This window comes from Xiphophorus hellerii, chromosome 5 (genome assembly GCF_003331165.1).
Source record: "Xiphophorus hellerii strain 12219 chromosome 5, Xiphophorus_hellerii-4.1, whole genome shotgun sequence".
Taxonomy (NCBI): Eukaryota; Metazoa; Chordata; class Actinopteri; order Cyprinodontiformes; family Poeciliidae; genus Xiphophorus; species Xiphophorus hellerii.
In genome coordinates, this window is record NC_045676.1 from 30741884 (window position 1) to 30768589 (window position 26706).

Below are 26706 nucleotides of genomic sequence, written 5' to 3' on the forward strand. Positions count from 1 at the left end.
GACAGTACAGCATTTTAACGTTTGTCTCAACAAAATGCCACTCATAACGTGGCGGTGACAGCTTTCCACATCCTATAGTTTTGCCTGTTGCATTGCGTTGCCACCTGCTGTTGGGAGGTTGTAACTTCAGGCTAGTACCATGGTTGCTGCGATGTTGGGAGTCATGGAAAATAGTTGCAGATTCGTGGATTAGCAGAAGAAAAGATACTGTATTTACTTGATTACACGAGGCTTGTCATTGCGAGTCTGTTTTATTGTTTTAAACGGTGAGATCATTTTCCGGTTTAAAAATGTTTAGCTAGCTATGTTTGAAGCCAGCCACAGCTTGCCTTGTTAACGTTTGTTAGCCTCTTTAGGTGTTCACACGGTATCTGTGCAAGTTAACTAAGAAGATAGTAGGCTACTAAACGGTATGCAAGATTTTTATTTTATATCAAATACTTTATTATGGACACATTTTAAGTTGTGTTGTGCGAAGCTGGGACCAAGCTAATGGGTATTAGCCACCTAAATTGTTAAGGCATACAACTTTAGCAACTTGTTAGCAATGATTTAGGGTAAGCGCCTAACACTAAAAGTGAAAATATTGAAATACAATACAAAAATATCATATTGTTTGTTGCCATGGCGACTGGTGGTCGGAAATAGGTCACAAACGTTTGGCTAGCGGAGTTCACCAAGCATTAAATCTAGTGTGAACTAAGAGTGGCTACGACAATGGCTGTTGTTGTTTCACTTTTTACTTGGTAACGAAGGACCTAACTGGAAGCTCGTGCTAGCCTCTCGCGCGGTGAATGTACGGTCAGTCCAAGCGGGCCATCACCGCCAAGCACAACCCAACTGCAGCTAACGCTAAGCGACAGGTCACCTATTAACCATAACGGTTTTTTTCCCCTTTTTTTAGAGTTACGGAAAAGTTAAACAATGGAAGGTTAATGTTTGTCGGTAAGAAGTATGGACTAATGTCAACGTTAACCTCTAACGTTAGGTGTTACAGCTTAGAATAATAATGATGTTTTCAGTTTTGGCTAACTGATTTGAAATCGGAGTCTTTTTGTGGTAATAATCAATATTACATCCAAATCTAATTTTAAATTGCTCTCGGAAAAAAAACTCATTTGTGCCTGTTGTGAATAAATACAAACAGTAGAGGTAGTATGTACACTGATGAACATTCGTTATAAATTATGATTGAAGTGAAGCAGTTTATGTAACAGCTCTCTTATTTTGGGGTTTCGAACTGGATTTTCTTCTTTTCGTGTTCTGGAAATTGACCCTCACACTGTTTGTTGTTCTTTCCAGCAAGCTGTAAGTGGGTGACATGGCAACCGGAGGTGCTCCATTTGATGACAGTGCAGAAGAGCTGCAGACCTGGACAGCACCCAATGGCAGTCTGGAGGACAGACTGAACAACATGGTGAGGGCTGACACACAAAGTCCCACTTACACATTGTTTTTGGCAATACAACATACAAACCTATGGTGCCAGTTATTTTCCCATAATTTTATCTGTACATTATACAGTGGTTTGTCAATCTATCTCCTATATGCAGTAGAACACTCTTTATCAACCTTAATAAAACAAAAATAACCAATTGAATGTATAATCTTGCAATAATAAATAACTGTCAATAAGAACCCGCCAATGATTGCAGGCTTCATAATCAGATATTGGGTATTTGAGCAAAAAAAAAAAAAAGTCTTCCAATTTATATTCTCCACTTTAAATCAAATAGAACTGCATCTGCCGAGCAAGTTTTAATTAAAGGCAGACTTTGGCACACCCAAATCTGTTTTTTATTACATTTTGACAAGCAAGCATTTTCAAGATTCTCTTCTTACTGCAGAGAATAGACAAAAAAAAAAAAAAAATAATATATATATATATGTATATATATATATATATATATACGTATATATTGTTTTTTTTACAATAGTGCCCAGAAGAATGTGCAAACTAGATACCATTCTTTATTAAGGCAAACCCTTTAAGTTTTAGATGTACAATGATTTATATACCACTTTCCTACAAAAAAAAATCTGACTGGTCTATTTGTTGAATTAAAATATTATACATTTATTTTATTGTTGAGCGGGTAAAAACAATACTTAATATAATTTTTTGCTTATTTTTTTTTTTTCTTTTTGGACTGCGATCACTTTGAACTTGACAGTTTTGGCCAAAATGAGAACAAGTTTGCACTCCTCCTGTAGAGTCTGTCTCAAGACAAAAGGCTTTCTGTTGCCATTCATTTTCAGTGCAAACATCATCTTTGCAGTTTTAATAGCTGTGATCCTCATTGAGATTGTCATTAAAACAAATGTCACAAAAAGCGTGATTAACATTTTAAATTTGTGTCTCCCATCATTTTTTTTTCTTATTAACAAACAACATTTCTTACGTTTCCTGTCGTGTTTGAGCAGAACTGGGGGATTCAGCAAAAGAAAGCTAACCGGTCGACAGAGAAGAACAAGAAGAAGCTTTCTGCAGCAGTGGAGAGCCGCCTGACTAATGATATTTCACCAGAGTCCACCCCAGGGGCCGGCCGCAGGAGAACTCGCACTCCTCATTCTTTTTCCCACATCAAATACACGACCCAAATGTCTGTTCCTGACCAGGCTGAGCTGGACAAGCTGCGCCAAAGGATCAATTTCACAGATCTGGATGAGGTAGACATCACAATACTGAACAATGTCTTAGATGTTCCTGAGCCACAGGAAGCATCTAATAAGGAAAGTAGCTGAGGGGACTGGCTGGTAATGGGATGAAACTCTTCAGTGTCTCAGGAGGTTTGGTTGTTATGTGACTGCAGAGCCCAACCAGTCTGTACAGGTCAATCAACGTATTTCTGCTTTTGTGGATCTTTAATATTTTTATTAAATAGCCACATAACATATTTAAAAATATAAAATAAAAACCAGGGGGGAAAAAAAATACAAAAGTTTAAGAAAGTTCAAAAAAATAGTTTAGGGAACCATGAAACAAAAAGACATTTGAAGTTGGAGACAGAACTGCTGGGGTTTTCTGGGAGGTTGATGTCTCCATGGAGACCACTCATTACTAACTAAGCCTGCCTAAATCAGGTTTTGGTGATCAATTCTGTTTTTTCTCTGAAGTCCAATATTTTATTCTGTTTTTTATTTTATTTTTTTGCATTTGCGTGTTGTGTAAACATAGCCTATTAATGTGTGTAAAATTCTGTGGAAGTTCCCCACAGTCACAGATCTACCTTCAGGATTTGCAGTTGATTTGTTTGGCTTTAAAACCCTTTCATACATGATCTACTGAATCAGGAAAATGCCTGAAACATCATTTGTCAGAAAATCACACTAATCCACTCTACTCAGTTTGACTTTTAGTGTCATAAGAAGGTTTTTTAGTCTACCAGCAGAATGTTAGATGATGCTCTTATATCAAATAACAGCTTCATGTTTTGTTACTGAAAACCATTTCCTGTTAAAGGATGTTCAGGGATTTTTTTTTCTTTTAAACTGTAAGGGACAAAAAGGGCATGACTGATGAGTGCTTGTGCATCTACGTCGCTTGAAGTTTGAAAACGAAAATCATGGCCAAGAGCCCAAGTAATGATCTTTGTGGTCTGATCTTTGGTCAACCAGCGGAGCATCGGCAGCGACTCCCAGGGCCGCGTCACGGCCGCCAACAACCAGCGGCAGCTAGACGGAGAGAACAAGAAGCCTTTCAACTACCTGCCTCTGCATGTCAACACTAACAAGAGCAAAGAGATGCTCCATCCCTCAACTTCTGCCCCAACTACCCCAGCTATCACCAAGGAAACCAAGAAGCAGAGTCCAGGGCGGAGGGAAACATTAAGTCCCGTAGGTCCTCGCAAGGAGTCGCCAAGGATGAGTCTCTGTGGGACAGACAGAGGACTTCTGACGCAGAGAGAGTATGGGAGGCCAGAGCCCAAAATAGACAGCAGCCAGGTAATGCTTTGTTGTTAGAGACGTCTATATGACAGTCAGCTAGTGTTTGATGCTATCAAAAATAGAAAAAGTTGTAAAACTATTGAAAAGCTAGCATTTTATCACATTATTACCACAAACTTCAATTAGCACCGGATGATGTGACTGAAAAACCTATCATGATAGAAGTGTTTCATATCAGTCGATATCAGTATAATTGATATTGACGAGTTTTTTTGTTTTAAATATCTGAATTAATGCCAAACTGGTGGCATGACCGTTCCTGTTGTAGCCACAGTTTTCACTCCATGCAACTGAAACTGAAACCTGAAACTGCTGCTGCACACAGTACTCAGCAGGTTGTTGCTAGGTAACCAAAGACTGAACGAGTTAGTTGAAGCCTTTCCTAGTCAGAATGCCAGAATGTTGTGCGGTTCTGGATTGGAGTTCAGTGAATATTCTGTAAATTACATATTGAATATTCTATCAGACAAAAACATTATCTATTGATATTGATCAGACGTCTATTGTGATATATATTGTTATGCAGTTATTGTCCTGCCCTGACTTCAATGCATGTTATTTATTTTGATAGACCAAAACAAAAGTAATGATGAATTGGAGGTAAAATTAAAATGCGGCTTTTTGTTGATGGCTTTCGAAAAATATTACAAGCACAAATACAACAAATGTGAGGTGTGGCCGTGTCAGTACGGAGTAGAACCAGGTTCTACTGAAGCTGCACTTGCTCTGGGTTTTTCTCCACCATTTCAAAGCAAAAGTCTTGGCCTGTGTTTTTTTTTGTTTTTTTTTTTGTAAAGCTTACTCAAGCTTAATAGAGCTTTTAATACCTAACATATGAGGGGTCATAACTTGTTGTCATGTCAACCAATCATCCCAGATCTCCCACCTTCATCCTCGCTCTGCTTTTTGTGTTAGTGAGATTAAATGACAATCAGGTGGGATCCTGTTCTCTAACTGGAGGGCTTGTGGGACTGAGTCATATTTTGAGCAGAAAGCCAAAAACATTCACTCTAGAGTCTTCAATTTTGCTTTGCAAAAAAATATTAATTGAGAGCCACATCATTTACTTTCATTTAGGTTATTCGCTACCTTATGTTTGTATTTCACATAAAATTGTAACAAAATGTGACAAAATGTGAAAAACACTTTGAAGCAGGGTGAAAGTGTCTTCATGTCTCTGTACGGCTGTGTATTTGTACATGGCGGTTCTCTCGACTGCTTGGGGAAAAACCAAAACTAGGATGAAAGTGAGAGAGAGGTTGTGCAGCTAAAACCAGACCATATATAGGACAGTTTCTAAAAATGCCACCAATGGCGCCCTGCGAGTTTCTTGCCCAGCCCCTTCTCAGCCCTCGTGTGTACCAGTCACAGCTATATCTACAGATGCTCACCTAATACGTTTTATGTGTTTTTCTTCTCTTCATCACAAACCACCACCATACTCCCCTTTGTGCGCTCTCAGGTGGTGAGCAAACTGGTTCAGATTCGGGAATACATCAGTAAGGCCAGCGCCATGAGGGACGATCTGGTGGAAAAAAACGACGTTCCCGCCAACGTTGAACGTCTTTCTTATCTCATCGACCACCTCAAGGAACAGGAGAAGTCCTATCTACGCTTCCTGCAGAAAATGCTTGTAAGTGTATCCGGTTTTCTCATGTATATCTTTTGTGTATGTTTTTTTTAAAATGCTATAAGACTTTATCTACGTTACTTCAAAGGAATGTAAATGATTCCTCGAAATCATAATGAAAGAAACCTGTTGCTGGGTGGCTGGCAGGTGTATGATTTTAAAGGGGCAGTATTATGTAAAATAATTTTTTTTGAGCTTTACATCATGTTATAATGTTATTCCCTCACCAAAAACATACCTGGAGTATTTCTTCCATGTATGTTTGAGAAATCCTTGTATCTCCCTTGGCAACTATCATTTGTGCAAAACGCCTTGTGGGATTTAGCCCTGCCTTCGAGATGCAGCTCCTCCTCGGAGCTGCAGTTTCCAAGTTTCAGCCCTCGCTTGCAACTCCCTCTCTCGGTTCCTTCAGACTAGCCAGGAGTAATTAGCAAACACCTGGTGGAACTGCACGTCTGCTGAGGTTATTATAAGAGCTACTTCTCTGTAACACTGGTAAAAACGTTGTTAAAGAGTAAATAAAGGAGCCATGTCGTCCTGAAGATAGAGGTTTAGAAAGAGCAGGAGTTTTCCAATTTCAAGGCACTAAATTATGAAGTAAAGTTTTTAAAAAGTCATTAGATATTTACATTTACCGTATTTTCCGCACTATAAGGCGACCCGCATTATAAGGCGCATAGAATAGACGCTACAGTAGAGGCTGGGGTTACGTTATGCATCCATTAGATGGAACTGCGCTAAAGGGAACGTCAACAAAATAGTAGTCACAGCTATATCTAATAGATAGGTCAGTCAAACTTTATTAATAGATTACAAACCAGCGTTCTGAAAACTCTGTTCATTCCCAAAATGAACAGCTGTACGGTAAAATACGGTAGTTACTTTCTTTGACATGTAGCACAAGTTCCTGATGAATGTTTCTGCGATTTTTCTCCAGGCCCAGGAGAGTGACTGTGAGGTCGGGACACTGGACTCCGCGGTCGGATCAGGGTCACTGGCTGACAGCTCCTCCCTTAACATAGAGGTCCAGTCTTCAGATGCTTCAAATATAACGGTGAGTACATTTGTGGGAGATAGTTTAATATTTTAAACTTTAAATTCCTAGGAAAACAGGGCAAACTACAACACTAAACAAAGATCTAAGCGGACGTTATTAGTTAATCTACTGGAATCTAGCAAACCATTTTTCTGCCCAACCCATTTGTACATACTTCTTCACCTCTCTGTTCCTCTGAACCATTGACCCTAGGTGCTTCAAATATTGTATTGTGAATATTCAGGGTGGTAGGACAGAGGGTGTGCGTGCCGACCAGAAGGAGGAGCTGGAGAACCTGCGTAAGCAGCATGAGCTGCTGAAGAAGATGCTGGAGCAGCAGGAGCAGCTCAGAGCGCTGCAAGGCCGACAGGAAGCTCTAATGGCCATGCAGCACAGTGCAGAGCAGGCGCTCGCTGTGATCGAAGACACAGGTGACGTACCAACCCACAGACGGCTACACATGTTTTCAAACTAGTTCTATCTGGAGCTTAGGTATATCATTTCAGTTCCATTTCTTCTTTCCTCACAAACAACTTTTTTAGATACATTATAGGAATAAAACTGAAGTATTCATACATACGCTTTTCTGTTTTGGAGCTAAATGTTAAATTTTTTGGAATCATTTTTCCAAAAATATTGTCAGAAAGGCAGTTTATATATTTTTCCTCTTTTGACATTTGTTCTCGCCTGCAGTCGTGACAGAAACCACCGGCAGTGTTTCCGGCCTGAGCATCACATCAGAACTGAATGAAGAGTTAAATGAGCTGATTCAGCGTTTCCACAACCAGCTGCACGACTCTAAGGTACAGCAGGAACTATATCTGTGGCTAGGTTACCATAGTAACTGCCATGATATATCTGTATCTTCTTTAAAATACTCAAACAGCGTGCCGACGTTTCATCTAGTGCTGGCCACAATAATTAACATACATACTAAAGATGTACAAAAAGCCTAAAAGTACAGTGTGAGAGGTTTGCTGCTGGAAAAAAAAGAGTTAAACATCTTTATTAGAGATGCTAATAAATGTAACTGTCACCGTAAGTATTGAAGCTAATAGATTTAACAGTTGACAGTTGGTCATGGGGTAAACTACTGTCTTCCACCAGACCAAAACGGTGCCAGATAACCGTCGTCAGGCTCAGAGCCTGTCCCTCTCCAGAGAAGTGTCCTGGTCCCGCCCCCCCCACGCTGTTGGTCCACCTCAGCACAGGCCGCTCCTTCACTCCGCTTCCGGCCCACATGCCGGTCTGGACGCCGAGGGAGCGGCCGCCAGCGCCAAACTCACCAAGTTACAAGAACTTAAAGACAAAAAGCAAACCATGGACAAGATTCTGCAAGAGTTGCATTCACTGCGAGACCATACCCTGAACAACAACTCATGTATGACTCTTTTTCAGCCTTTATTTTTTAATTTTTTCCAACCATAGTGCAGCTTTAACCTTTAAGAAGTGGTGATGAATTTCCTGTGGCGTCCTTCAGGTCGGGGCTTGTCAGCACAGTGCAGTCCAAGTTTAGGAGGATCTTCAGATTGTACATCAGCTCTCTGCTCCAATGCAGCCTCCACTTCCTTTCAGCCTTTATTCACACAGCAGGACGGCTCTGGTTCTTCAGACAAGCTCAGGTACCAACACAATCACACACCCCCACACACACACACAGCTATGAGTTCAGGGTCAGATACGAACAGCAGAGTGTTTTGAAACATAGGTGAATCTTCTGCTGTTCATCACCTGTGACCAGTTTCAGTTTTCCTCTGCTGAATTCAATTTTTTTGTGTCTTTTGAAATGCACTTCTGGCTGGAAACTTACTTTCATCCATCAACATCATCAATGTGATGTTACTTTAAGATTTTTGTGTTTAGAACTTTTACAAAAAAACGGCTTAAATATTTAGGCGAGTTTGAATGTTTTTTTAAGTTTTTTTCTTTAATTAGCGCACTGCCAGGAAAAATGGAAATTAACATAAAAATACATATTTGGCTTGGTAGTCTTTTTTTGTGAAATATTGCATCCAAAAAAATAATAGAACCTTCCCAACCTATTTAACTATACATAAATTATTGATAAATTTCAACATTATTAATTTAACATAATCAGGTATTTAATTTTCCATTTTATTTCCGATCTTATTCTTTTATAAATTAGTTTCCTTTATTTGATCGTATTTTTTCATATTCTGTATTTATTCAATAATTCAATAATTTCCTTTTTTAAAAATCATATACTGATTTATTTTCTACATTTCTTCCTTGCACTACCCTCCTGTTTTTTCCTATATTTACAGATTTTTAGTTTTATTTTGTGCACAGTCCATAAAGTGTTGATAGGGTTGAAGCATTGGATCACCTCATTTTTTACTTTAAACACCATTGAGGTTGTTTTGTTGTTGCATAATCCCACAATGCAGTGGGACGTCATCTTTAAATAAACTATTAAAAGAAGCAAAAATGTAACACTTGTCCAAATTGTGAGTGAATGTAAAGTTTTCCACTGAAGCTGCATTCATCATTTTGTCTCATCCGCCAACAGGAAGCTGAAGGAGGTCCATAAGCGCCTTAACTGAACTGAGGGAGTTGGTTCAGTACTACGAGCAGACGTCTGATATGATGGTGGATGCTGTCAATGAAAATGTGAAAGAGCCTGATGATGAGGAGGAGGATGAGGAGGATGAAGATGAGACGGAGGATGGATCCATGTTTGAAACTGTCTTTGAGTTGGAGCATGAGAATCGTCATCCTGGTGCAAACCTTAGGTGGGTGGGAAAAATGAACCGACCAAATACATGTAGAAATGGTCTCTGTTCTTTTTTCTTTTTTTTAACAAGCCACCACTTTCTGAATCGACTCGGCATGTAAATATGCCTAAATGTTGTCCTGGCTGTCAGTTGGTCATGTTCCATACTGTCCGTCCTGAAATACGTCAGTGACGCTCCCCTCTGTGTGTCCAGAAACCCACAGCGCAGCAGTAACCGGGCGGACGTGAATAGCCTGACCAACAGCCGCAGCTTCAGGAGCAGCACCGCAAACAACCAGGACGGTCGACTCAACACCGAGTGTGAAATCAACAACCGAGCAGCAGCCAACCTCCGCAGCCTCAACGTCACCACGCCTATAGGTCTGCTCAACTAACACACGGCGACTGTAGACCTGAGGAAAAACATTCATTCTTATGTCTGCAGGATAGTTAGAGGATTAATTTGGGGTGTTTTGTAAGAACATGTTCATAAAATCACATAAATGATAGTTTTTACAGAATTAATTACACATAAGTACGAGAAGTTTTATCGCCAACAAGTTAGTTTTTTGTAATACAGCAAAACTAATAGTCTCATCTTATATTAGCAGTTTCTGTTGTTTACGTCAGGGTTTCTGCCGGCTCTTAAATGTTTAATTTAATATTTTCCAGCTTAGGCTCTGCCTGTTACGATAACAAATTTTGCTGGATGATCAATTGTCCTAGAAATTAGCTAGCTGGTGTAAAGAAAAATACTTAAGTGCAAAAATGAAACAAACTGCTGTGTTTCAACAGAATATTAGTTTTTCAAGTTTTACTGAAAACTGTTTCCCCTTCGTCTTTTTTTTGATAGTCTCAAACATTTATGTTCAAAACTATGAATCTTACTTCAATATAAAAAGACAATTTTATATTAAAATTTGCTTCTAATAAAGTGGGAATCTAACAACTTTTGGCTTGAAAACAGGGGTAGTGTCATTCAGGACCCTTACAGTAAAGCTTACTGTTGACTGTAATAAGGAGCTGATTTTGGTATCCAAGCAGTAAGATTACTGGAATATTAAAGCTAAAGACCTTCAGCTGCATCATCATCAACACAAATACCCTTCCACGTTTATATCTGGTTATTTGCTCAAATAAAAAACATTAGATAAATTAAATTTTAAAAGTTCTAATTGAGATTCATTCATCTCTAGGTTTATGTGAACATGACCTTATTTAACATGGTTTTAACTTTTACCTTGATTTAGAGTGTCAGTACAATAGGGACCTCCCCTACGTGGAGGTAAAGGATGAGGATGATGATGATGATGATGAAGACGGTGTTGATAATGATGAAGGAGGCCAGGCCATGCTTCCAGACAGTGCGTCGGAGTCCAGTCGTGGGAGCAGCTTTGGGAACGCTGCGGGTTTCCCTCCCAAGGTTCACCGCCAGACGGCGACGCAGAAGCTGAGGCAGCTGCAGGAGCTGGTTGCCATGGTTCAGGTACGACACGCAGCGTCTGGCTAACTAACTGGATTGGCTGAACTGAAGAACATCAATTAACTTTACTAAAAGTTTTCCACCTGTTACTAAAGCACTTGCATGCTCTACTGTTACATTATTTTCCCAGAACATTTGAATTAAAACTTTTATCGCTAAATACCTATTTCCTGCCTCAAGTACATAGAAAAAAATGGTGCTTATAACAGAAACACATGAGCAGTCCATCTGTGAAGGTGTTTCATCTTCACGTTTCCATTGATTAGCAGAACTGACTTCTTTCTCAAGCTTCATATTTTAAACCTCACTAGTAAAATCAGATGTAGAACATGTTATTGTCAATGTCAAGCCTTGAATTGCTATTAAAAGTGGAAGCATAAAAGCAGTTGTTTCTTGAACAGCATTAATATTTTCATCATGTTTAATTCTTTGAAAAGAAAAAATATCTAATGTTGTATTAAAGAAACAATGGGTCTACATATCTGTTTGTGACACAGAGTGATGACACGGATGGAACAACAGCCAATGACGATGAAGCTTTACACCAGCAGCCCAATAACACCCGATCTGCTGTGTGCGGGGCCTCTGGGGCCGGATCCAAACAGAGTCCAAGAGACCTGGCTCTCTCCACCAAGGCCAGGTGCAGTAAAATAAACCGTTAGCATCTAGTCCTGCAACTTGTTGTTGAGTTATGTAATTATCATATGTTTTTCTAACAGGGAGAAGCTGTACGAGGAGAAGTTACGCCAGCAGAAGCAGGAGCTGAGGCAGCTTCATGAGGAGAGACAGAGACTCATAGAAATCCAAGGAAAGATCCAGGACTTGCAGTGGACCTGCCCCGACCTTCCGGTATCTGATTCTAAACAGCTACAAGTTTAAATTACGAATTTGCTTGTCCAAAAGTTATTCAGAGTTTCATGTGTACTAAAATGTGAAGGAGAAAAAAAAGCTAAATTCTGTTTCTTCTCTGGAGGAAATCCTTGACGTAGAGTCTTCCTTTAGATCAACAAATGCTTTGGGAGGGGAGCATCACCCGTCCCAACTCTAGGTGTCCCATTTGCAAAATGTAATGTAGTGATCTTAGGATGGAGACATAACACTTGACATATTTAGAAGATCAGAAATAAGGGAAGAAATAAAAATAACTAAATTATTAAAAGAATTGAAACAAGGCAACAAAGATTAATACAAATCAACAGTCTAGAGATTGTCGTCATCATGCTAACTAGCCTTAGCATTCATGACAGGCTTTGTTGTGGTGAACTAGCCATAGCGTAGCAGAGAGACAAGAAGAGAACATGAGCAGCATGCACATGAGCATGACTGACAAAGTTAAGACCCTCCTCCTGGCTCTGATTGGTTGAGCGGTGTATTTCTGGAGACAAGGCAGATGAGCTCGACTTTTTTTTTTCCTACACAGGAAAAGAAGAAACATTGTTTATAAAAGTTACATACTCTAGTTTAAAGCTCACACCAGTCATTAAAAAGCTAATAGGATTAAATCATTTGATTTAAAAGTAAAGTATTTCCTCCTCTGCAGTCGTCTGTGTCCAGCACAGGCAGCCAGCAGGGTCTGCTGAGGAAGGCTCCGCTTGCAGCTTCCACCCCTGCTAACGTCAAAGCTTCTCCTTCCCCTACACCCAAAACCAACCTAACCGTGCTCAAACCCACCGCTCAGGAGGCAGCTTCTTCTTCCGTCACCGACAACGAGGTAACAGATTCACACCCTCAATCTCCACCCAAAACACTTTCCAAACCGTAAAGCTTCTCATCATGAGGGCTCTCCGTGTTTGCCCCGCCAGCAGCTTTGGTCCGAAATGAGGCGGAGACAAATTTTGCGAGAAGACCTGCGACAGCGGCGAAAGCAGCTGGAGTCGCTGATGGCCGAACATCAGAGACGTAGCGGTTTCCGTGACTCCCCCTGTCAGATGGAAGAGCAGGAGGGGAGTGCTACTCTCTCGCAGTCCATCAACAGGGATGAAAGGTAGAAGACGCACTTCCTGTCTCATCATATCAAATCAGTTACAATGTTTCATTTCCCTTTGGGGTCAATAAAGTATTTTTGGGCTTGAATGTTGTTAATCACTGTCTAGTTTAAAGCTCTGTTGTCATCCTAGTATTACTGTTTGAAGTATTAATTGTTGTTCCACCAGCAGCTACATGTATTTAGGATTAGCTGATATCTGAGGTTTATTATTGCTGATACTGATCTAATACAGAAAAACAGTGCTGGATTGATTTGAAATGTTTTGGGTTTTTTTAAACGCAGACATAAATGTACTGAAATACAAATAATTTGTTAAATCTGCACTAGTACAGCACACTTTAATACACCAATAGCTTCCCAAGCTTGGTCAAACATGTAAAAAAATAAACGGCAACAAACCGTTTTCAAATTCAGAAAGTACAGCTAGAAATTTTAAATATAAAGTAAAATAAATAATAAAGCGTAGAATTTGACTGAATACATCTGACCTCATGGATCGGGGAAAAAAATCTGGAATTTTTTTCAGTATAGTGACCAATGCAGATAAAACTATTGGCTCGGTGTGTCTCCTCTCATGATTCTTATTTGTTATTAGAACAATGGCAACATGGGGTTCCAGTCCTTGCAACCTGGATGATGAGAATGAGGAAGAGGATGATTATCACTCTGAGATGTGCGCTGAGGAAGAAGAGGAAGAATGTACTGAGAGCAGCTCCGATGATGAGATCCACATCTACTCGTCGAGGATGAACCAGAGCTCCTACAGTAACAGGAAGAATCAGGGAAGGTGAGTCCAGCTGTCAGAAGGTCCACTCTTTGACCGTTTTAGCCCTGCTGGTGTGAGATCTGTCATCTCTTTCTCTGTCTGTGTGCGCTCAATGCTTCAGTAACCCGAAGCCTCCGGCAGCCTTTTCCGGCGACGTCGAGGCTCATCTTCACAACGAGACGAAGGTGAAGGATCAGAGCCGAGGCACAAAGCCGCCTGTGGGCCAGCACGGAGGCGTCCGGCGTCAGGAGAACCTGCGCTGGGCCTCTGAGCTCTCCTTCGCCTGAGGGCTCCGGCCACTGGCAGGATCAGATAAACCAGCTCCAGAGGCAGCTGGAATTCAGCACCAGCATGTGTCAGACGCTCCTGCAGGACCAACAGGTGAGCAGACACATGCTCTCTGTTTGGACCTGGTTCTGACAGGTGTTACTGGTGGATGTTCTGGTCTGATTCAGGATGGAATGTCTGCATGTTCACATCTGAGCTCTTAGGCCAAAATTCAGAATCTCAGACTGACTTGTCTACTCACAAGTCTTTTCTATATTTCAACATAGTAAGATGGAAACTGTGTGACTGCAGCTTTACTCTCCAGTTTGACAGACTAGCTTTATCCTATCATAAACTGGTTTATTGATATGTTTAAAATATTCTCTAACAAATGTACTTGTTTAATCTAAAACTATCATAATAAAAGCAGCCTTCACACTCTAACCCCGTGTCTGAACAGCGTCTGACTGATGGCTATGCTGGTATTCCGTCTTGATATTTACTCAGTCAGTGAAAGTGTTGCTTTTTGTCCACAGACTCTGTCATACATGTTACAAACCCTGCTGACGGGTCAGTACAGCGTCTTACCCAACAACGTGTCGTCACCTCAAGTCCACCTGGTGATGCATCAGCTCAACCAGTGCTACACCCAGCTGGCCTGGCAGCAAAGCAACGTCCAGAGGTGAGACGACAAACTTGTATCGATAAACAGGAGTAAGTTCTTTCAGATGGAGGTTTGTCTGTAAAGTTTCCCTTTGCTTTCAGGCTGAAACAGGTTTTGAACGACCTGATCCTCCAGCAGCAGCAGCAGCAGCAGCAGCAGCCCCCCCCCTCAGCAGCAGGTTGGCAGACGCAGAAGCGGACTTCTGCTCAGGAGTCCGGTCCGGGCTCCTCCTGCCTCCCCCGGCATCTTCCTTCCTTTTACCTCTACGATGCATCCTTCAGGTGGAAACTTGGCGAACTCCGCCTTATCTCCGTTCTGCCCTGGTATGGCATTCACATTGACTAGTTTTGGGGTTTATCTTGCCTGTCGCAATAAGCAATTAATCAATTAATTGCATGATAAATTGGAACGGGATCAATAATTTTGATTTTCATGATGTATCGTTTTTCTTTTTTCGCTCTTTCCATGAAAAACTGCATGACCAAAGTCTTCAGTGTGGTGTTTTGGTCTCAACTAGCCCTCTTTTTTTTTTAAGCAACAATTTTGTTAACAGAGACTTCATCATTCATTTTATTTGTTGTTTCTGTTGTTTTGTTTATTTATTTTGAATATTTAAAATGTCTTCTAGTTCCAGGATTAGATGTTCGTTAGAATTGAAAGTTTATTTGTCTTTGAGAGACTATTCTTGCATTATTATAACAATGTTATCGTTAATCATAATAACTCCTGACACAATTTATCGTCCAGCAAAATTTTTCATGAAAGGCCTAACCTTGCATAAGAAGCAGCAGATTTTTAGGTTAAAAATTATCCTTTTTTTTTTTTTTGCAATAAATGAAGAAAAGGAAGTCTTGACTTTTTTCCTTTTTTTGTCAGTGTGTTAAATGTTTCTCTTGTCTTTCATCCTCACTTGAGGCTTCAACTTGTATCCGTCATTCCCTGGTGCCATGGGTGAGTCTCCTCAGAGTGCAGAAGGTCCAGCTTCACCTGAACATTATAAACTGGATCCCAACACATTGATCAAAACCGAGTACATGGGTTTCCCTCCGCCACTGCAGCGCTCTCCTGTCAACACAGCTTCGGAAAGAGGGTAAGACAGGATATTTATTGTATATTTATTGTCTGTTATTTAGGTTTACATTTTAATTTCTGCTCGTATTTTTATTGTTCCATTTATTTTAGATCAGCTGCACGACTGAACACCTCCTACACCAACAACATAACCCGACATCCGCCGTCTAAAGCGGAGCTGCAAGAGTCTCCTCCCTCATCCCTCATTTTTAACAAATCCCAGTCTAGGGCGCAGGAGTTTAAGGCTTCACAGGACAGCTTTTGCAGTATCCCTGATCCCGATGATCCTGCCACGGTCACAAAAACCTTTAAGGCTGGGAAAAAGGCCTCTGCACAAGCCAACCTGGCATCTCGAAGCAAAACCTCCAAAAACAGACGCAGGAAGAGCAAAGGGCACAACAAGAACAGCGAAGGTCACCATTCTCACTCTGCTCGCAGTTTATTAAACACGCTTCTCACATGTATGAATACATAAAGCTTAATAAAATAGATATTACCAGATTTCATCGTTTCGTTTTGTCCTCCAGGCCAAGACAGCGACAGCTTTAGCAGCATTGCAGAGTTCGGCCAGGAGAGGGCAGCCTTGCCTCATCACAAAGACCAGAATCAGATTCTGTTGGACAAACTGACTCAAGAAAAACTGGACAGCAAGGCGAGGCTCGGAACCAAACGGAACGACCTGTCCTCCGGTACGGCTCGACCGCTCGCAACTCAACGCTTCCACTTTACCTTTCTGAGTTCCTGAATTTATTATTATTCACAATATTTTTCTTCATATTTAGCTTCATTTTCAGTTTCTTCCGATTCAGTTATGTTTCTTTGCACATTTGTCATTGCCCTGACTCTACTTTATTTTGACACAAGTTGCTTTTAATTTATCCTACTCACAGCTTATGCTTGGAGAACTCCCTTCCTCTCTAACAGAATTGCATGCACAGAAGCTCCAGGTAAAGTCACCATGCACGTCTTCCATCACTTGGTTTTTATCTAACCATCATGCATGCCTTTTATTCACCTTATCCCTCTCTATGAAGTCTACTTTTATGTGCAACCTTTTTTGCTAAGTAAAAGTGTCATTTCCTTATTTAGTTTTTATCAATTAAAACACAAAATGTTCCCAAGGCTGACATACAATCTCTGGCTTGTAGATGCGAGCAGCGACTTCTCCTTGTTCGAGGCGCTGCGTGAGACCATTTACTCCGAGGTGGCCACTCTGATATCGCAGAATGAGTCGAGACCCCACTTTCTCATCGAGCTCTTCCATGAGTTACAGCTGCTCAACACAGACTATTTACGCCAAAGAGCTCTGTATTCGCTGCAGGTGACTCCCGTTCCCATGATTATCTGTCTGTCTGAGCCAGTGTTGTTTTAAACGGAGATGTGTATTTTGGGAGAAACCTGCGACAGGATGCAGCGAGCCACCATTAAACAGAGAATGAACTGACACAAAAACATTGAAATATCAGATGCACTGCAAAAACTCTAAATCTTACCAAGTAATTTTGATCTAGAGTCTAGTGCAAATATCTTAGTGCACTTGAAATAAGACAAAACTAACTTACTAGTAGCTTTTCGGCAAGATGTAGGAGATTATTTTAAGTAAATCTTTAAAATTGATGAAAAAGTGGTAGTTCCATTGTCTGATTATTTCACATGGGGAAAAATGTGTTGTTATAAGTGAAGCAATCTGCCAGTGGAACTAGAGCGTTGTCACCAATATTAAATCATTATTTACCTAAAATAAGCCCCTATATATTGCTGAAAATGCACTTATGAGTTAGTTTTCTCTTATTTCAAAGTATTGAGATATTTGCAGTAGAAACACACTTGGTGAACAGTTGTGTTTTTTAGCAGTGATGGCTATGGGTGTAATGGTGTGTTTCCCACAGGACATAGTGACCAAGCACCTGGCAGTAAGACGTGCAGCCGAGGACCAGCTGCCCCCCCTGGGGTCGGTTGTGTGGACAGCAGGCTCTCAGTCTGAGCTGACTCCCAGCCAGAGTCTGGTCACCAGTGATGAAGTGAGTTGGCTGTCAGACGGTGTTAAGGCTGGATAATAAATCAATAACAAGATATGTTGAAATAGACACGTGATCCATATCAATACATATGTACATCTGATAGAATATTGAGTCATTTCACAGAACCGCAGAGCATTCTGGGGGATGGACAGCAACCTGTTGCTAGGTAACCTGTTATGGTAACCTAGCAACAGGTAGGTATTGTGTGCAGCAGCAGTTTCAGGTTTCTCCACCGTGCCTCATAACTGATTAAAAATCAAAAAGCAATGCCATGTAATGAAAACTGCAGATAAAGCAGAAAAAGTCAAGCCACCAGTTTGGCATTATTTCAAATATTTAAAACAAAAAACTGATCAATAGTTATTGATATCGACTGATGACTTGGACTAGGCAGGAATATGCTATGATGCTCTTTATTTTTCTCCCTCTCTGTCTGTCTGAGTCTCTCTCTCTCTCTTTTTCTCTCTCTTTCACTTTCTATCTCAATTCTGATTAACTTCTCTGTTCCTGCTGTAGAAAATCTTCCCTGAAGAGTTACCTAATTTATTTCTGAGTTCTATTGCTTGCAGTTAAAGGAGTCTGAATATATACCAAACACGCTTATTGTTTTCCATCCCTTTAACAATTCTGCATTACTTTGTTTTTACTCTCAGGTAAAACCCCAGTAAAATTCATTAAGGTTTGTGTTTGTAACGTGACACAATCTGGCAAAGTTTGTGGGCTATGAATAAGTCACTGAACTTTCTATCTCTAACCTTTTTGTTTTCTCATGTTTTAGATTTCCTTTTATTCTCTCCTTCAGCCCTTATAGCCGACCCATCCCTTCACTTCCTTAACATTCTCCCTCTTCTATATTTAAATGCATCTTTCATTAGTTTCTCACTCAGCCTTGTCTCCTTTCATCTGTCTCTATCTTGTCCCCTGTCATCCTTCCATGTTTCTTTATTCTCTGATCTTAATTTTCTCGCGCCCTTCTTCATTGCCTTTGAATTTGACTCGACAGCAGAGCCTCAGAAGCCCGTCTATAAAAAATGACCCCCATCTCTCCGCGTCTCTTTTGCCAGATTAGACATGTGTTCTTTGTTCTCTCTCAAGGTCCCCAGAGTTGTGCTAATTGGGAGTCAGGTCTTTTGTCTGTCTGAATATTCCCTTTGTTCAAGAGTGATGGGTGAAATGTTGGAGCTTTTTCCCCCGTCCTGATCTGTAAGGAAAACATTCTGGGGAAGTTGTAAAAGCGTCTATAAAATCTGCCCCGGTTTTCCCCTGTGTCCGTGGATTCTTTAGGAAACAGGGCCATCTTTATGCTAAAATTTCAAACTCAATATCCATCTGAAGAAAAATCCTCTATACCACTTGCGATACCATGGCAACATTTGTTTTGAAAGCACAGGATTGCATCTAGTGGAAAGGGAGCAGACATTAGTTCTACACCTGTCTTCTTCCAGAATGCATCTGCCCCCAAATGGTGAAATACAGAAGGATTCCTGTGCTAGTAAGAGAAACACAACTACCAATAATTAACACACATTTAAAGCAACCTCCAACGGATAAAGAGAGTTTTTGGGGCAAATTTGACTCTTGAATATTTTGGGAATCTGATTGATCATCTAACTCTAACTTCATATATAACCCCAAAATATGTGACCAACTTTTTCAATAATTTTAGTGACTTTTTATCTGTGATTTACATTGATTACGACTGTTTTTGAATGTGGGAGACTTTAACATTCATGTTGACAACCCCCAGGGACAGAGGGGCAAAAAGCTGAGACAGTTCAAAACATGTTAAAAAGTCAACACACACTCTGGGCCAGTAAGGGTGTGAATATTTCCAAGGTCTCTGTGATTGATGTCACTCTGTCTGATCAATCAGACACTTAAAAAAATAGCATTAATATCTCTTTGACTAAAGACAACACAGCTGAAAACTGTAATTAGGTTTACTCTCAGTTCTCAAATTTCATACATCAGCAGCCGCATTTTCATTACAAATGTGAACAAATTTTAGTCTGTGTTCTTATGACATCTAAAAAACACAATTTCAAAATTCCCTTAAATAAGAAATTAAATTAAAATCAGACTTGAATAAGCTTGTCCATGTGATAAGTCATTAAAAATCATGGCAGCGGCAGATGTAAACATAATTACATTCGATATGTAATTATCATCCTGCTACCACTTCCTGTCATCTTCGACATCGTTTCCACCAGTAGTATCATCCGGCTGTTGAGCATGTGACTCGTGTGAAGCACAAAAATCCAGTTTCCATTTGAGTTTTTTCAAAAGTGGCGTTTCCATTAATCAAATTTCTTTTCAAAATTTCAGTTAGCGAAGTTGAATGGTCCCATTAAAATAAAGATCATGTCTGGTAGGAAGAAATCTCCGTGGAGAACTTCTCCACTTGTAAGAAGTGAAAGAAGCCTCTGCCATAGGGCTCAGGGTAAGCGGCGTCAAACTCAGACTTTGCATTCATTGTGAAATCTACAAAGAGAAACCACATTCAGCACTGAAACATGCAAGGGAAACGTTCTTCACAGAAATCGTAAACACAAACGTCAACGATGCTCGTGCCCTGTTTCCCCACAGTGGACAGGTTGACCAGCCCTCCTGTGACTGCAGCATCTGACATCCGCTCTGTCCCAACCGGCAAAGACTCTGCACATTAACAACCGTGTTGTTAACAACCTTTTTAAACCGGTGTTTAAAAAGTGAATGTGTGTGGAACGTGAACCCTAACAAAGACTGCCTTCGTCGTTTCAGGAGGTGATGGAGAAGAACTTGAGACACGAGCAGGACCTAAAGAGGAGAGAAGACGCAGAATCTGTTGATAACGACAGCAACATGTCAACCTTCCTCCAACCTGGAACCCTTTGCTAGTGATGACCTGGGTATGCGTACACACGTCTCTGTGCTGCTTCTTTTTCTTTTTAAGTATCAGGTTCAGGCTTACGGTTCACCTTTTCTCCCTTCCCCTTTGTGTACTGACTAAGAGCTTTGCTTATAACTTGGAACTTTAGCGAAGGATCTGGTGCCTTTTTTTTTTACAGGGCTTCTCAAGTTTCATCTTTAACCAACCAGTTTACACATTAGGATTAAAGCTGCAGAGTAAATTGGCTACCTTTCATTAGCCGACCTCACTGTAATCAATTCAGAGTGAGGCTGGGAAACCGTGTTCCTGTGCTGTAAAGCTGGTTGCATTAATATTCACTCCGTTCCTCTTCCTTCACCTCATTGATTGCTGAACCCTTCACGTTCTTTCTGTCTCTCTCCTCGCCCTCCTCCCTGTGCCTCTCTGACAGGCAACACCGTGATTCATTTAGACAAAGCTCTGGTGAGGATTAGGGAGTATGAGCGCATGAAGCTTAAAGCCGAGTTTAACCCTCGCAGCGCCAGCAGCAGGTCTGACGCGACAAATGCTAGAGGTGCTTCCGCTAACCCCGCTGAACCAATGGAAGGTATACGATCACGTGACAAAGCTTTGAGCTCAGCATGTCCAGAAAACCTGGAGCTGTGTTTGTGTCTCTTCATCGTTCTGTCAAAGCGTCGGCGTTAAGTGTTGCTGTCTGTGTGCAGAAAGTGCAGCCAATGGTGTGCACTGCCCTCAGATCGACACCCAGCAGCTGGACCGGCAGATTAAAGCCATCATGACCGAAGTCATTCCCTTCCTCAAGGTACAGTAAAAGAAAACATAACCAATATAAGTCAATGGAATCAATGGAATGTTTGCAGAAAAGGGGGAAGATATTAATCTGCGGTGCCAAAGAAATTGCTTATATATAGACATACAAAACAAATTTACAGCCGTTGTACGTCATCCAAAAAAATCCATTCAAATACTCCATAAAGTGTCGTATTGGGAACATGCAAACCTGTATTTTTTTTTATTTTTTTTATCAAATCTACTGAAATTCTGAGACCTTGTAACATTTAAAACTGTACAATTCATATTTAAAGTAAGAAACTTATCATCTTCCACAATATACAAAAAAATGAAAAGGAAATTTTAAAAAACAATGTATTAGAAAGATTTTGTTTGTTCATCAGTGTGTGGAGTAGATTTATGGAATGGATTGACTGATGAGTTTAAAAAACAGTACAAATACAAACCAGCTTAAAAACTGTTTAAAAAGGAGCTTATTGGGAAATATGCTGTACAAGATGACTGTTTCAAAGACCAAACTATTGATGATATAAAAAATATATAGATAATTGTACAGTAAAGGATGAGAATGTGAGATTTAAGGGTCATGTAATGTGGAAATAATTTAAGTTTATCTGGTGTTGGAAGACTTAAATGTTTGTAAGTTGCTGAGTATGAGAGCAGCAGGAATCATAAGGTCTTGTACCAGCTACCTTCTCCTCTTCGAACAGATAATGTAACATTACATATCAACTGGGAATGATCATTTGTTTTATTTATTTAGTGTTTTCTTGGTTTTACTTTTTGTTTGTTCTAAATAAATAAATCGATAGATTTCAAAGTTTCCCGGAAATTTGACGGATGCATTTTCTTGTTTTTTTATTTTTTATTTTTAAGGAGAACATGAACGAAGTGTGTTCCCATCAGCTGCTGACATCCGTGCGCCGCATGGTGTTGACTCTCACCCAGCAAAACGACGAGAGCAAGGAGTTTGTTCGCTTCTTCCACAAGCAGCTGGGAGGAATCCTGCAGGTAGGAGCAGCTCCCTGCACCCTGCCATGCAGACCCAACACGTCGAGGCAACGTGACTGGAAAAACCTCTCCTTCTTGTGTCCTTCAGGAATCTCTCTGTAAATTTGAGGGCCGCACGCTGAGGGACTGCGGGGAGGACCTGCTGGTGGAGATCTCAGAGATCCTCTTTAACGAGCTGGCCTTCTTCAAGCTGATGCAGGACCTGGACAGCAGCAACGCCGCCGCCGCCGCCAACCTGGGAGCTAAATTTAAAAATAAGAAAAAGTCTCCACAGCTCTGTAAAACAAATCAGAACCTGGAGGTTATTTACTGTCAATTGCATTTTACATCCCACTTTTCTATGCTGTGGAATCCCGTTGGACTAATTAAAGTCTTGTGTTAATTGCGGTTAATTAGGAGAACTCAGAAGCAGATGCTGCCAGGTCTGTTTCTCCGGCATTTGCTGATGAGGACAAGGTGAGTTATTGGGATAATCCAGATCTTTTTAGCCTTTAAGCAGGATTGTTGGGTTCTACATACTTTTTTCCTGGAGTTTATCGAATTAAAACAAGTTGAATCAAAGTTCATGCTATTAAGCTTGCAGCCTGCATTTAATTAGTGGGTGGAAATGTTGTTCCTTATAAATTTGATGCATTTGTACTGAAAGGAGAAAGCAGCTGTTCTCAGTATTCAACCTGTTTTGATTTAGAAAAAAACTGCCCAATGTTTTTCACTTCAGGATCAAGATGAGACAGAAAAGCAAGAATCTGGCGTCCTGCAGGAGGATTACCTGCAGACTGAGGGGAGGAGCAGCAGGAGCAGCCATGGGTCAGAAGGTGAAGAAGAAGAGGAGGAGGAGGAGGAGGAGGAGGAGGATGAAGGACATGAGAAAGCAGCTCCTCTGTCAATCAGTAAGTGAAACATTTAAAAAAAAGAAAATACAAGCTGCAGGAATTCTCAGATAATATTTCTAATATTGTTTTCAATAGTGATCCAGTAATCTGATGGTAATATCTGTAACAGTCCTGATATTGAAAAAAAATTCTAAATCAGGTATTGATGCCAATGCTCCTGATCTACTGTATAAGGGCATATCTATTCAGTCTTGTTCTATGTGTTGTGGATGAGCGATATCATGCTTTATTATTTATCTTCTATTATCTTTTGAATTTTTAATTGCACTTTCTGAACCATTTGAAATAAGTTTGTAGCAGTTTATTTTTTACATGTTTGACCAACATAGTCAACCTGTTGTTTTTCTCAGTTTCAGTTTCTTCATTATTTTCCATTGACTGTTCTATTCCTAATTGAACTGACTGAACAAATGAAAGTTGTTTTTACATGTTTGACCAAGCTTGTGAAGCTCTAGGTGTATTTAGGTGTCCTGTTCTAACAGGACACCTAAATAGAGAGTTATCGAAAAAGTTCATTCGGTACATTTGTGTCTTTGTGTTTAAAAAGAATAAATGCTTTAAATCAATCAATTGTTGTCTGTAGGTCTGTCTAAAGCAGAGACTCAGGCTCTGACCAACTACGGCAGCGGAGAGGATGAAAACGATGAGGAGGAGGTGGAGGAGTTTGAAGCTGGACCTGTAGACGTCCAAACGTCTCTGCAGGTTTCGGCTGACGGACAGGTGGAGCAGGAAGTTGTCGCGGCGGTGAGCCTTGATGAGGATGTGTTTCTGTAGCACCAAGCCGCTGCTCTGTTCACTGAGATTTAACTTTGTGTTTGTGCTTCGTTCCAGGTCACAACCAGCAGCGAACCTGAGGAGAAAATCTCTGAACAGAACTGTTCACAAACGAACGGTGAGCCCAGTGTAACTTCAGTTACTTTTTTTTTACTTTTTATGTGAATAAAGAAGGATGTTTATGTTTTTATTCATTTCTAGTCGGCACACAACAACATAAAACATCTTTACAAACAAAGGAACAAAATAAAGCATAAATGGTTAAAAAGACGTCTACAGGCTGGGTTTTTCTCCGGTTGGGTATAAATAGGCCTCTCACGATAAAGTTTCTTGGACAATAAATTGGCATAGTAACTATTGTTACTGGGACAATTGATAATAATGCTGTTTTGAGAAATCTTTTAGTAATAACCGCATAATAATGCAAGTTTGCCCTCTCAAAGTCCAATAAGCTTTAATTTAGTAAAGAACACTTAATGCAACTGGAAGATCTTTTCAATATTCAAATAAATAAATTGAAAATAAAAACCAAACGCAACCAATCCATAAATAAAATGGAATATGAAGTCTCTGTAAACAAAATTGCCCTTTAAAAAAAAAGTTAACTATCAGCATAGAAATGATCAAGTTAATTTTAATTTATAATGCGATTAATTGATTTTTATGGTACACTGGCCTCTGTTGATTGGGTTATTCAGTTATTTTTGTATTGGTTTTGTTCCTACATTCTGTTTTGTTATTCTGCTGCATTCCTTAATTTGCTCATACATTATTTCGGTGCTTTAAAAATTAAAAACTGGATAAGCCATCAAACCAATCACATAAATTCCATGCTCAAAAATTATGAGCAGGAGAAAAAAAGCAGTTTGTTTGGTAGGACAGTAACAGTAACACTGCATCGCTGAGTGGATGATCTGGAGGAATCCCAGAGCTTTTCGAGCTCTTCCCCTCCGTTCTGAGTGAAGACGCGACCTGATGAGTCTCCCCATCTCAGCTTTTAATGGTGCACATCTCCTCTTGTCCTGCAGAGGTCAGTAATCCAGCCGAGACCTTGGACTCCTCAGCTGAAGGGCGCACTCTGGTGGAGCTCCAGAGCCCAGAGGAGCAGCAGGAAGCTGGGGCTGCAGCTGCTGCAGAGGGGGCTGCTGAACCCTCCCACGACGTTCCCAAGGAGACGGCCAGCAGCAGCAGCCCCAGCTCAGACTCGCCCGTCCTCGTTAGCGGCGACGTGAGTTTGCTTGTTGACACTCCGCTCGACACGAGTCGTTCATGTTAAATCCTTTTATTTATGCTGCTCAGCTTTCCGTCATGCAGGAAATCGGATCGGGAAACACGAGTCAAAAGTCAGACGAGGAAGACTTCGTCAAGGTGGACGACGTTCCTCTGCAGCTTACGGTGATGTGCGAGGTGAGGAAGGAACTTTGCAGTCCGTCACTCTGAAAGCAACCAGCGGACAGGGCGTCATGTGTGCTGTGTGCCAACAGGAGGAGCTGCAGAAGAGGATCGTGGAGGAGCAGCAGAACAACAACCTGTCTGTGGAGATCCTGAACGGGAACGCCGAGCTGCTGCCCGGGCTGGTGGGGAACGCTCAGGCTCTGAAGGAACCAGGTAGGAAGGACTGAGAGCTGCGTCTCTGTTCCAAATGTATGCAAAACTTTGTCCATATTCCACTAATGTGAAAAATACACAATTTCACAATTATGGTGTTTCCATTAAATAAGAAATGCAATTAAGTTTGTTCATGTGAAAAAAAAAATAATGTTATGATCCCCCTGCTACTTCCCGTCATCATCATCTTCATGGTTTTTGCCAGTGGCAACATTCGGTTGTTGATCATGTTCATTATGATCATCATTTTTAATGACTTATCATGTGAACAGGCTTATTCACACGTGATTTTAATTTAGTTTTTTATTTAATGAAAGCACCTCAATTACAAAGTTGTGTTTTTATGACATCAGTGGAATATTGACAGTTTTGCTCACATTTGTAACGGACACTCGACTACCGTTGTTGTTTTTCCAGACACCACTGATGCCCAGAGCGTGTAAAGACTCCAGATGTCTCACTCTGCTGACTCACTGAGAATCCTCCCCTCAGTTCGCTTCTCTAATCTGCTCGTTTGGACGAGAAAAGTTCTACGTTAGCTGTGAATCTTTAAGGAAGCTCAACACTCTAAGTTCATTTTGTTCCTTAATCTTTGTTGTAATTTACCGATTTGTTTGGATTTATCTCCTGCTGCTGATCACATCCAGAAGGTTCTTTGGTTCTGGGATTAGTTTGACATGTTTTATTAATATTTTTACCTCTTCTTACCTGGCCCTGCTGTAGCTCTTTTCACTGTATTCATAATCATAACCATTTCTTGATGGTTCAACCAGCTGCTGTTACAACAAATAGTCTGTGTAAAATTAAGTGCACCCTCTTTAAATTCTAGGGTTTTGTTATTTGGAGGGTTTTGTTTTTTTTTCTGGCAGTGTATTTAATTTTTGGCCACATGTTCCATGTTAATGTCTTCTTTGGTTTTCCAGTTGAGGTTAGATTCAGATAGTTTTAGTATCTATAGAGATCATTAAAGTTCTGGAACTGAGTGTATTTTTTTTTAATGACTGTATGTACATATATATGTGTGTGTTTGTGATGGGGTAAATAGAGCTAATCTGTTGACGTTTTTCTGCTCAAAATGATTCTTCTGTCTCATCCTCAGAACTGTAACATGTTTCTGCTTTTCTTATAATAAACCGAATGATTGGAGCTGCT

The 26706-nt window shown here is 40.5% G+C and overlaps 1 protein-coding gene across 1 annotated transcript; it reads left to right on the top strand.

Annotated features, from left to right (window-relative positions):
- Window positions 1-106: 106 nt before the first annotated feature.
- pcm1 (pericentriolar material 1) lies at window positions 107-26700 on the top strand. Its single transcript, XM_032562091.1, is given in 44 exon segments — window positions 107-266; window positions 1303-1417; window positions 2425-2670; window positions 3619-3945; window positions 5411-5581; window positions 6516-6632; window positions 6859-7045; window positions 7308-7417; window positions 7722-7995; window positions 8095-8236; window positions 9145-9175; window positions 9177-9367; window positions 9563-9729; window positions 10599-10834; window positions 11329-11471; window positions 11551-11680; window positions 12372-12542; window positions 12634-12815; window positions 13414-13605; window positions 13706-13868; window positions 13870-13965; window positions 14388-14533; window positions 14617-14746; window positions 14748-14838; window positions 15431-15605; window positions 15698-15999; window positions 16114-16275; window positions 16477-16533; window positions 16735-16907; window positions 17476-17607; window positions 20368-20457; window positions 20459-20495; window positions 20907-21062; window positions 21181-21278; window positions 22145-22279; window positions 22368-22580; window positions 22676-22735; window positions 22998-23169; window positions 23756-23916; window positions 24004-24064; window positions 24975-25174; window positions 25261-25353; window positions 25431-25554; window positions 25972-26700. Coding segments are annotated over 43 exon segments (6366 nt in total). The 5' UTR covers window positions 107-266; window positions 1303-1321; the 3' UTR covers window positions 25998-26700.
- The last annotated feature ends 6 nt before the right edge of the window (window positions 26701-26706 follow it).